The sequence below is a fragment of the Falco cherrug genome, chromosome 17 (genome assembly GCF_023634085.1).
Source record: "Falco cherrug isolate bFalChe1 chromosome 17, bFalChe1.pri, whole genome shotgun sequence".
NCBI lineage: Eukaryota > Metazoa > Chordata > Aves > Falconiformes > Falconidae > Falco > Falco cherrug.
In genome coordinates, this window is record NC_073713.1 from 7,014,368 (window position 1) to 7,026,224 (window position 11,857).

Genomic DNA, 11,857 nt, shown 5'->3' on the forward strand with positions numbered 1-11,857 from the left:
TCCAGAATTAATGTGTCCCACCACTGGAGGAGCATGGCTTCGCCATTTAACCCAAAGCCTGCAGGCAGCGATTTAGTCCTGCCAAAACCGGGCCCTAAGGACCCAACCACCACAGGTTCAGGCGGCGGTTACGTTCATTTCCCCACGTCAAACACCCCAGCTGTGGCTCTGCACGGCCACGTTTGGCCAGCGTTAGCCTCACACAGCCATGTGGGAGCCAGGCCAGGCGGCGGAGCAGGCTCCCCACAGCTGCACGGGCGCCAGCACCGGCACAGGGGAGGCTGTGAACCCACAGCAGGAGCAAGGACGGCGCCGTCCCTTCCAGCCCTCCTGCTCAAACACCAGTGGAATGACAAGGTCAGACTAGCTTTTACCCTAAAGCACCCAAAATACTCAACGGGTGGAGCATGCCTCTGCTTTCCTCATGAGGCTGAGGGGTTGTGGTGCCTGCCAGGCGTCCCAGCAGTGACAGGAACGGTCTGAGCAGCATTAATACACTAACCATGACTACCTGGAGCAGGATCACCACGCTGCTGCCCGTAAGCGAGCCTTCGCTGCCCTCCTCACCTTTCCGTGCCCGCAGCCCGCTCCGTACTTACGACTGTTACGTAAAGCGAGTCCCAGAAGCAGCAATTAATCGCCGCACTTCCCAGGCAAAGATATTCTCAGGGCACGCCAAACCCAAAGGGCATCGCAGAGCTCGCGCTGCTCCCGCCCCGTCAAAGCCGCCGGGTGCGAGAAACTCGCTGGAGGCCGCCGCTGTTGCTTCCCTCCAGGCCGGCCCCGCCGCAGGCCCTGCCCCACGCCTGGCACCGGGCCGGGGCCTGCGACCGAAGCCAGCCCGAGGCCGCAGCAGAAGCGAGGCTGGCGGGGGGAAGACGCGACTTTGCTTAGTAGGGCATAAACGACAAAAAAAGCGCTCCTCACCGCTATCGCGACTGTGCAGGCACGACAGATGCACGGCGTCGCCAAAGCCCGCAGCAACGCGCGGGCCGGGCCGGCGGAACCCCGCGCCGCTCCCGCCGGCACTAACGTCCCTGGGGCAGCACGGTGCCGGGCAGCGCTCTGCAGCCTCCCCCCACCCCCGGCGAGCCCCCCGCTCCCGCCCGCCCCGGGCCCCACTCACCGGGGCCGCCACCCGGTCGCCGCAGTCACGGACGCCCGCGGTTGCCCGGGCCGCGCCGCCGCTACTGCTTCCGGGGCCCGGCGGCCCTGGCACCGGCTCGGCCCGCCCCCGCGGGGCCGCCATTGGGCATTCAGGCAGCCCGTCACCGGATTAGCCAACGGGAGGGCAGCGCCGTGTCACCGGTGCGGCGGCGCATGCCGGGGGCTGTAGTGCGGGCGCCCCCCCCTCCGCCGCTCGCTGCCATAGCGACGCGTCGGCCTGGCCCGGCCCGCCCCGGTCCCGCCGCCCCGGCCCCACCGCCGGGCCGCGATCGCCAAGCCGCGGCCGGGGGCTCGGAACCGCGGCGGGCCAAGCCGCCGCCCCAATCGCTTCCGCCGGCGGGCGGGGAGCGGCGCGGCGGGAGGGCTTTCCGGGGCGGGGAGGGCCGCGCCGCCATGCCCGCCGCCCCGCTCGGCCCCGCCGCGCCGCCTGCCCGCCCCGGCGCGGCCGCCCGGCCGAGGCGCTGGGCGCTGCGGGCCCGTTGAGGCGCCGCGTCCTCCGCCCGCCCGGAGGAGGGCTTTCCGGGGCGGGGAGCCGCCGGTGCCGCGCAGGGCGCGGGCAGCGCTGCGGCGATGGCGGCCGCCTGGCCCTGGCTGCTGCTGTGGCTGGGGGCGGCCGCCCTGCGCGCCCGCCCGGCCCCGCCGCGCATCCGCCTGCCGCTGCGGGGCGGCGCGGCCCTGCCGCCGGGGCCCCGGGCGCGCCGGGCGCCGGAGGAGGCCGAGAGGGCCGGGAGCTTCGTGGAGATGATCGACAACCTGCGGGGCAAGTCCGGGCAGGGCTACTACGTGGAGATGACGGTGGGCAGCCCCCCGCAGAAGGTAGGGGCCGCCCGTGCGGGATGCGGGTCCCGGGGCGGCGGGGCTGCGGGTCCCGCTCCGGCCCCTCCGCGGCTCCGTGCGGGGGAGCGGCGCTGCGGCTACCGCCATGGCCCGGCCCGCCGTGCGCCCGCTGCACCCTCCCCTTCCCCCCCGGTGGCCGGTTTTTCGCCGGGGCTGTGGGTGCCGGCCGGCCGGAGGGGGCTCCCGCTTCACCGGGGCCGGGCGGGCGCGGCGGGCGCCTCTCCGTGCCGTGCGTGCCAAGCCTGCATCCCTCCCTCCATCCTCCCTCGCTGCCTCCCTGCCCAGCCGAAGGATGCCAGCGCGCAGGAGCCGGCGCGGTGTGGGCGGCCGTGCGGCGTGCCCGGCCGTGTGCCCGCCGACAGGCGCCTTCGAAGGCACCGCAGGGCCAAGGGCACGGTGCTCCCAGTGCACCGTCCGCCACAGCCGCCGGGCCTGGCGGGCCTCCCCGACCTGAGGAAATCTCCCAGAGCTCGCTCTCCTGGGTGCTCTCACAGCACAGGAGTCAGGGGGCTGCGTGCAGGAGCCAGGGACGGAACCCCCCAGTGCATCGCTGGGCTCTGCTCCTGCTCCATCCTTCCATCAGTGTCCCTCGAGTCCCAGGAGCTGCACTGCCTGCCTCATGCGCGTGGCACCATCTGCCCGTGTGCTGGGGACAGGATGGGTGCCGAGGGCCAGGTACCAGCTGCACAGCCCAGGGCCGACCAGCTCCTCCCCTCTTTGATGGGTGAGATCATGGAGGTTCCTGCCGCCAAACCCTTTTGCACCCATACGGAAGTCAGGCTTGCAGGTTCAAGGGGGCCAGCTCGGTGTTCGAGGGTCCCTGTTCCTTCCAGCGTTGGGCCACGTTCCCACGCACTTGCCACCCACCACATAGGCTGGTGCTGCCAAAACACCCAGCGCCTGCGCAGAGTCTGAAACAAAGGCTGGTTTTTCCCCACGACCTGGCTCCATCCCGGGTACCCAGTGCAGCTCTGCACACATGGTGGGAGAGAGCAACACAAGCGAGAAGTGAAGCACGGACTGGGGAGTAATTCTGCCACCACAGAAAGCAGGTCTCTCAGAGCGCTTTTGTATTGTCCCTGTGTGCCTGGGTTTTATTCTCTGCTTTGGCAGGGTATGTTTCGGGAAAAAAGGGAGGAGATTATTTCTAAAATCTAGTTTTAAATGTGATTTCATCATCTTTTGCCTGGGACCTGCCATGTGTCGCAGCTGCCAGATAATTTCCGTGCGAACCACCTGTTTCCAGGCACTTGTGTGTTTCTGAGCCAGTCACCCTTTTGGACAGCATCTTCCAGCCTTGGACTCCTTCCAAATGTGAACGTGGTGCATGTGCGTGCGTGCGTGTGTGTGCTGGAGCAAAATCCCTCCAGGCGTTGTAATGGCATTAAAACATTCACATGAAAGGGTAGGGCTGTGCATATGCAGAAAATCAGGGAGCGGGGAGGGTGTTTGTCCGCGGAGGTGTGTGCGTCCTTCTCGAAGGCACATGGGTGGTCTATGTGCTTCCACTCTCCCCTGCAGCTCCATCTCCCTTCTCACGTTTTCTTTCACCTTCGTGGTGCTGGCAAGGAAGTGTCTTTATTCTGTTGTGCTTTAATTTTGGTTCTGAGCTGTGCTGTGTAGTCACCCTCAGCGGTGAATTGCTCTCGCACTCCATGGCCCTTAGCGTGTTGGTTCCGCTGCGTGGTCACACGGGGCTCCCCAGGACTGTGGCCGAGCCATAAATACAGGGGGCAGAGGGTGGGAGCCGAGCATTGGGAGCTGGTGTTTCAGGACTGATGGCGAAGGCTTGGTGCCTCTGCGAGCAGGTTGAGGCTCACCGCCTCGGGAGTGACACGCGGCGCTAGGGCATGTACCGCGCAGAGCCAGTGCTTCTGCTGAGGTGCCTGGAGGGGCTGTCACTTCCAGGGAGCAGCAGAGAGGTTTCAGACAGCATCCCTGCCACACATGTCCTGGCCTTGCCAGTTCACGCGTTGCGTCCTGGCCTGAATTGATGGCCAGACTGAGTCTCAAGGATGTGAGTCCTCTCCACGTGGGTCCTTTACATGACTCCTGTCAGCAGGATGGAGCCTGCGGGGTGCAGGTCCTCACCGCTGCTGCCATTGCTTAGGTGTGTAGCACCCACCGGCCTGGCATGGACCGGCTGGGGCTGTCTGGCTGCTGAGGGGTTGCATGCGGGTCCCAGGTAGCTGCGGCTTGTCTCATCTCCCTGGCACAGCTGCTGCTCTCGGCCAGGCAAGAGCAAAATGCCTCCCCGCTGCCTGCGTCCTCTCCCTGCAGCATCAGCTCAGCAGGTCTTTCTCCAGGGAAACACTCCTCCTCTGGGTACCCCGGGGACCAGCGAAGATGAGCTGAGTGGAGCAGATGGCCCCTAATGACCGATCAAACAGAACCACCCTGGGAACGGCTCCGGTGCATCAGCCGAGGCTGCAGGTGCCAGGTTGCTGGGGGAAGGTTGGGCTGTGCAGCCGGCACTGAGCCAGCCTGGCAGCTCCTGGCTTTTGCCCGAGGAGGATATTGGAGGGGCAAATGTGCCGCTCTGGTCTTTACTCATGGCCTGAAATGAAATGTCCCCCCAGGTGAGAAGCCAGCCTGGGGTCAGGGGAGACCTGTCCCCAGCACAGCACGGGGCTGTGGGCAGGGCAGCAGGGCTGGGCAAGGGGCACCCAGGACATGCTGCCTGCAGCCGTCCCCTGTCAGCGAGCCACGGAGAAAACTCCAGCAGCTGTAGTCCAGCGCTTTTACGATTAGCACAAGCGCATTAGCCTCCTTCCCTCTCCCTTCAGACTCCACAGATTAAGGGCCAGAGCCCTGGTACGGTGCTGGTGAAGCAGTGCCCCGGCACTGGGGCTCGGAGCTCACCCTGCAGCAACGTGGTCCAGCACGGCCCAGAGCTCCGCTCCCACCCCAGCAGTCCCCCCACTCTGCTCCTCACAGTGAAGGGTGCCGCAGGCAGGGTTCAGGTGGGGGCAGCATCCACCTGGCTCGCTGCCGGCCCCACCGGTGGGATGTTTGCCAAACCCTGCCTGTGAGCTGGTAATCCGGGACACAGGCAGAAATGAACTGGGAGCAGAGCTCGGCATATGGATGGCCGATTAGCAGACCCAGCAATCTGCAGTGGCTTGTGTTCCATCAATCCTTCTGAACAGCTTTGCGAGCAAATTAGGTTTCCTGGCAAGGGGAGCCTGGGCACCCCATCTTGCTGCTGCTCGCTCTGGCCCCACAGCACCGTGCCAGGTGCTTGCCGAATCTTGCCTGTGGATTGAGGCACTGGGCGCAGGGGCCGAGGCCGGGCTGTGCTGAGAGGAGAGCTCATGCTCTGTTTGCACGGTGCCGGACAATGTTTGCTTTTTGTGCAACACCTTGATGTCGCTGACTCCCCCACCACTGTGTTCTCTCACACAGCATCTCCGAGCTACCCCTGGGCACAGCAAAAGAGGGCCCCAGCTCAGCTTGGGCTCTGCACTGCTGCACAGCATCCCTCTGGGGCGCCCCAGACACAACAGGCACCAGGGCAACCTCCCTGCCCTGTTTCTGCCTGTCCTGCTGCTGCTGGCAGGGCAAAGGACCCTTCGTGCCCACCTAGGGTGGGCTGAGCCCTGCCAGCCCCAGGCAGCAGCACACGGGGCTGTGCCAGGGAGCCAGCGCTAACCCGGTGCCAACAACGGGGCTGGCAAAGGGCCCGGCCACTCAGTAGGGGTGAGTTGGGAATGCCCTGGCCCGGTTGGGAGGGCAGACCCAGGCGTGCCACTCAGACAGGGACACAGAGCCGTGGCTCCCTGGGAAGCACATGGTATGGCAGCCACCGCGTGCCAGGCGTGGGGACAGGGAAAGTATCACTCACCCGTGGGGCTGGACAGAGCTGGGTGGATGGTACAGCAAGGTCTCACTGCAGTCCTGAGCCTCCCTGTCTCTCTTCCTTCTCCAGCTGAATATCCTAGTGGATACAGGGAGCAGTAATTTCGCTGTGGGAGCTGCACCTCACCCATTCCTCCGGAGATACTACCAGCGGCAGCTGTGAGTATGCTGAGACGATGCAGACAGCACAGCCACTGCTCGGTGTGCCTGTGATGCAGCCCCAGCCCCACAGAGGCATGCTGTCCCTTCTCGCTGGGGGTCTGGCTGGACCCTGCCAGGTACCGCCCAGCCTCTGGGACGGCTGGGTCCGCGCAGTCCCTTCTGCGCCCAGAGAACGAGGGACCCCTCGACCGCCTGTCCGCCCTCCCACGATGTTTAAGATGGTGTCGGGGCTGCTGACCGTTGTGCAGGGCAAACAGCAACTGGGCTTGTCCCCTCCACACGCTGTGGCAGCCTTGGCTCAGGCTGCAAGGAGCCATCCTGGTGCTTCACCGACCCGTGGTGGGGCTCACCAGCAGCTGCACGAGTGGAGAAATGCACTGCCCTCACCCAGCCATGCTGGTTTGCAGGACAGGCGCACCTCTGTCCTTGCAAATTCTCAGCTATGCATGTGCGTGCTCCCACCATCACCCAACGACGTGCAGGCACCTGCTCCTCCCCTGCACTGGCCTTACTCTGGCTCTTTTACACCACTGCAGGTCCAGCACCTATCGTGACCTGCGGAAGGGTGTGTATGTGCCCTACACCCAGGGCAAGTGGGAAGGGGAACTGGGCACCGACCTTGTCACCATCCCCCATGGCCCCAACGTCACTGTCAGAGCCAACATTGCTGCCATCACGGAGTCGGACAAATTCTTCATCAACGGCTCCAACTGGGAAGGGATCCTGGGGCTGGCGTATGCCGAGATCGCCCGGGTGAGTCCTGGCTTGCAGCTCTGCCTGGCCCTTCCAGCAGACACGGGCACCCTGTCCCAGCAGGGTTTGGTTGCCTCTTTCCTTGGCTCTGCTCAGTCCCCTGGGGCCTGGCTTGAAAGCTGTGCTGATGACCTTGAGCCCTGCTCCAACAGCATGCAGAGCCACTATTCCTGGGGCACAGCGGTCCCAGCAAGGGGAGCTCCCTGGGTAGGGAGAGCCCCTGGAGAAGGGATAGCACTGATACTTCCCTGTCCTGCCCCCGCTTTCTCCTCCCACCAGCCTGACGACAGCCTGGAGCCCTTCTTTGACTCCCTGGTGAAGCAGACACGGGTGCCCAACATCTTCTCCCTCCAGCTTTGCGGGGCAGGCTTCTCGCCCAACGAGACAGAGGCCCTGGCATCGGTGGGGGGCAGCATGGTGAGTGCTCCGCAGGCAGTGCACAGGCCGGGGAAGGCTGGTGGGGCTGCCCGCATGGGAGGTGCCCTGGCCAGAGCTGGCAGAGTGTGGTGGCAGCGCCTTTCTGTCCCCTCTGCAGATCATTGGTGGCATTGACCGCTCGCTGTATGTGGGTGACATCTGGTACACACCCATCCGGAAGGAGTGGTACTACGAGGTCATCATCGTCAAGCTGGAGGTCAACGGTCAGGACCTGAACATGGACTGCAAAGAGGTGAGGGGGCCCTGGGGGAACCTGCCCTACAGGGCGCTGCTTTGTCGCTGCCACTGGAGGCATCCGCCTTTGATCTGAGGGGGATTGGGAGGGGAGCGGGGCTGGGGTCTCGCGCCTGGCTCACTCCTCTTCTGCCCCCAGTACAACTACGACAAGAGTATCGTGGATAGCGGGACAACCAACCTCAGGCTGCCGAAGAAAGTGTTTGAGGCTGCAGTGAAATCCATCAAAACAGCTTCTTCAGTCAGTGAGACCCATCCCTCCGCCGTGGGCACACCCCCCGGGCTGGTGCAGGGCTGCAGGCAGTGCAGCTGCCTGGCACCAGCCTGAGGATCTCTGCTGCCCGCCCGGCACGGCCCCACTCACCTCCCCTTTCCCTCTGGCAGACGGAGAAGTTCCCAGATGGCTTCTGGCTGGGGGAGCAGCTGGTTTGCTGGCAGGTCGGCACCACCCCCTGGCACATCTTCCCAGTCCTGTCCCTCTACCTGATGGGGGAGGCCACCAACCAGTCCTTCCGCATCACCATCCTGCCCCAGGTGAGCATTGGGCTGGCCAGACCCTGCCTGGTGCTGAGTCGGAGCGCAGGCTGGAGCCAGTCGCATGGGCAGGACCGTGGCTGGGTGGGCACAGCCACCTGCCCCCGGGAGCTCTGCCCCAGCCCCTTTCCTGACGGTGCCTCTCTTCTTACAGCAATACCTGCGCCCAGTGGAGGACGTGGCCACCTCTCAGGACGACTGCTACAAGTTCGCCATCTCCCAGTCCTCCACAGGCACCGTCATGGGCGCTGTCATCATGGAGGGCTTCTACGTGGTCTTTGACCGCGCCCGCAAGCGCATCGGCTTTGCTGTCAGTGCCTGCCACGGTGAGGGCTGGGGCCTGGAGGAAGGGAGAGGTAGAGGGGACGTGGACATGCCATGGTAGCGCAGTGGCCAGACCCCTGCCTTCTCCCGCCCCCAGTGCACGATGAGTTTCGGATGGCCGCAGTGGAGGGGCCCTACCTGCACTCCAACATGGAGGACTGCGGCTACAACATCCCGCAGACGGACGAGTCCACCCTGATGACCATCGCCTACGTCATGGCAGCCATCTGCGCCCTTTTCATGCTGCCCCTCTGCCTCATGGTGTTCCAGTGGCGCTGCTTCCACTGCCTGCGGCGGGACCATGACGACTTTGCTGATGACATATCCTTGCTGAAGTGATGGCGGAGCATGGGGGCAGCCCCGGGGCCGCAGGTGAGGCAGCAGGGCAGGGAGAGGTAGGTCCTTTCTCCAGGGCTGGAGCACGGAGGCAGGGCAGCAGCGTGGGGAGCTCAGACCCTCAGCCCGGGCCCTCCTGGCCCTGGGGGACTTGGTGCCCGTCGGGGCCAGCAGGTCGGGAGCAGCCATGGGAGCCCCAGGCCTGGGCTGTGTTTGTCTGGGACCTGCAGAAAGAGCGGGGCAGGCGGAGAGGGGGGAGAGCGTGCAGCAACCCCGTCCCGTGGGCTGGGGCAGCTTCCCTGCTCCGGCACCAGTATGGGCTGGGCTGTCCCCAGCTCTCCTGCCCAGCCGTGCCAGGCTTGACAGAACCGTGCTGATGAGCCGTCGCGCCGCCTGTCTCCCATCACCCTCCATCCCTGCGCAGCCGCCCTCAGCCCACGCTGCCATGAAGCCGCCGGCCCCCGCTGTTGTGTAGGGAGCTGTGGGTGCACGCACCTGCGGCACAGCTCCCTGTGCGGCATGCCTGATCCTGCCAGGCTCCAGGGTTCCCATCTCCGGAGCCTCCCGTCCCCAGCTTTTCAGAGACAGCCACGCAGGGCCGGCCTGGGGCTGCCTGGACGGGAGCAGCCAGAGGCAGGGGTTTCCCTCCCACCCTCCTGCTCACCCATACGCCGCTTGCTCTTGCATTTCCCGTTGCGTTCCCCCTGCCACCCCCAGGCTCTGCTTCCGCTGCTGCCAGCCCCTGGACTCCCTCTGCCCACCCCACTCTCCCGGCTGCCTCCTGGGACAGGCATGAGCAGGCACCCATCCTCTCCCTGCGCAGCTTTCGCTCACCACGTCCCCTTTGGGGATGGGAAACTGCCTCTCCTTTCCAGCGGCAGCCATGGAGAAGTTGGCGGCTACTGCCCTCCCACCCCGGGGAAAACAGCCTCCCAGCTCGGGGCTGCAGGCGTGGGGAAGGGGGACGTGCACTACAAGCACCCCCCAGCCTGCTACACAGAAATCGTGTGCCAGGAGAGAGCGAGTTACCCAACCCCGGCCGCTCCCCAGCCCACCCGCCCGTTCAAAAGCCATAGGGGAGCCAGCGCCGGGCTCAGCCGGCCCCCCCCCCCCGCAGCCCCCGCCCTGCCTCACCGCTGGCGAGTCCCCCGGCACGGGGCACAGCAGCTCCGCTTGCTCCGCAAGTCCATGTGTCCGGCCCCAGCTCCTGCTCTCCATGCGTGAGACATCCCAGCAGCCTGGGGACAGGCAGTGGCTGTGGGGACTTGCAGCATTTATTATTTTTTAAACACATGGTTGTATTTATTTTTTTTTTTTTTTTTATAATGTGAGTCACTAGTAGTGCAGCTGTGCAGAATCAGAGCGTGTATATAGCAGGTCCCACACCGCACACAGGTGTACGAATAACGGTCGCTTCTCACCTGTACAATATATACATATATCTATATTTTTAATTCCAGCGCTCAAAGTCACTGTTCCAAAACCCAACATTAGGGGGTTTGGTCCTGTTTTGGTTTTGGTTTTTTTAAATATTTTTAGCCCCTCTGCTCAGTCCTAGGGCCTTGGCCACAACCCAAGGCCAGGGCTCGCTCAGTAGCGGCGTGCTCGGGTGGAAGCACTTTATGGATCAGAGGTGGTCCGAGTCGGTTTCAGAGGAGGTGGTGACAGTGATGGAGGGACGCAGGAGGGCAGGGCTGGAGCACGCAGAACAGTGGTTCACAAGCCGAAAGGACATTGGGCGCAGGAGGCACTTCTGTCCTCACCGTGTTCCTACAGCAAAGGTATATATATACCTTCACGGTATGTAAGGACAATGCTCCCCTTCTCCCCACAGCAATCCCTGCCCCGGGGAGAGGGGGCCGCTGCAAGCTCACCATCACCCTTCCCCAGGGCAGATGCCCTTGATCTTGCAGGCAGTTGATAATGCTGTATTTCTTGCTTCTCTGCCTGCAACTCAGATGGGAAGGTGCTTTGTTTTAAACGCCAAGATTCACTGATTAAAAGGCAACATTCCTCCACGAGCAAAGGACAGGGCTACCTGCGGTGCCCAGGCCGAGCTGGCAGCTGCCCAGCCAAGGCACACGCAAGAGCCGAGCCACCAGTTCAGGTGGGGACAGGGGCTAGGGGCTGGAGCACTGCAGCGCTGCAGTAATCACCGAGCATTAAGCTTGTTACCTAAATCCTGCGCTTAAATATTTCCTTCAAAAAGCAGCAAGGGAGCCAGTGCACGGGCGGGAGGAGGAGACACACGCAGTGTAGGAGAGGCAAGCCAGCCCTAGCACTGGGCACCGCCACAACAGCCCGTTACGCGCACCCCTAAACTGTCCCACGTCACTGCTGGTGCGCTCACGAGCAGCGCCCAGTTCCCATGCCCCGCTGCAGAACTGCAAGCATCCAGCGACCCCACTCCGGCGCGCGAGGAGAACGTTACACAACCACAGAGCGCGCACAGACCTCCGCACCCTTGTGCCTGCCCAGGACCCTCCCAGGATCCCAGAGACTGTTGTGGACCACTGCCTTAAAACACGCTGGCAAGTGTGTGTGTGCGTGCGTGTAGAAAGATTGGGGCTGTGGCCAAATTCAGGCGTGCTGCATGCAGGCAGCGCTTGCACTGACCGACCCGGAGGTGCAGGTGCCTCTAGCAGGGCTGAATTTGCACCACAGGCTGCAAACAAGGGGAAAAGAAATTCTACAGAGTCAGCGCAAGATTTGAAGTGGTGCTGAGCACCTCGTAATCCCACCGAAATCCATGGAGAAAGGTGTTGGTGCGTCAGCCTGTGCTTTAGGAGAAAGTACAGGAGAGGGGATAGGAGGAACTGCAACAGGTTGGTTATCCCGAGCTGCAGCGCAGCCGCATCCGTTTGCTCCCAAGCGCTTCCCTCCCCAGGGCCCAGGTACCGCAGGGAACGCCGGGTGGAGGCGCATGGTGGGGACAGTTACCGCAGGCTGTCGCTGTAGACTCCAGTACTCTGTAACCTATTGTCTATGTAAGAACAATGAATGTTAACACACGGTAAATTATTATTACATTAAAAAACCACAAAAAACACTCTTCATCTGCAACCCACTCGTTGCTAAGAGGGGAACTACCAGGTGACAAGACGTGGCGGGGGACCGGTCCGCTGGGGCATCCCACCAAGGGGAATGGTTTGCGGTGAGCATGGAGCCAGGCAGAGCACCGGCACTGGAGGAGCTGCTGGAAGTTAAGTGGGGA

General features: G+C 63.7%; 2 protein-coding genes across 13 annotated transcripts in view; one reads left to right on the forward strand and one right to left on the reverse strand.

Annotated features, from left to right (window-relative positions):
• CEP164 (centrosomal protein 164) overlaps positions 1-1,286 on the reverse strand; it is a 40,190-nt gene extending 38,904 nt beyond the window's left edge. For 10 of the 11 annotated variants that reach the window (XM_055728580.1, XM_055728579.1, XM_055728578.1 and 7 more), the window contains exon 1: positions 1,127-1,286. The gene's annotated coding sequence lies outside the window, so the exon portion shown is untranslated. The remainder of the gene's footprint in view (positions 1-1,126) is intronic. The other variant, XM_055728581.1, reaches the window with a different exon arrangement.
• Positions 1,287-1,420: 134 nt separating this feature from the next.
• BACE1 (beta-secretase 1) lies at positions 1,421-11,693 on the forward strand. Of its 2 annotated transcripts, none has more exons than XR_008735455.1 (10): positions 1,421-1,983; positions 5,933-6,021; positions 6,561-6,777; positions 7,057-7,194; positions 7,313-7,447; positions 7,589-7,690; positions 7,834-7,983; positions 8,138-8,309; positions 8,405-10,750; positions 10,856-11,693. XR_008735455.1 is itself a non-coding variant. In XM_055728602.1 (10 exons), exons 1-9 carry the CDS (start codon positions 1,738-1,740, stop codon positions 8,644-8,646), a joined length of 1,491 nt encoding a protein of 496 aa, XP_055584577.1. In that variant the 5' UTR covers positions 1,421-1,737; the 3' UTR covers positions 8,647-8,679; positions 10,856-11,693. The 2 variants fall into 2 exon arrangements, 1 of the variants encoding a protein (XP_055584577.1); XM_055728602.1 differs by having other exon boundaries at positions 8,405-8,679.
• The last annotated feature ends 164 nt before the right edge of the window (positions 11,694-11,857 follow it).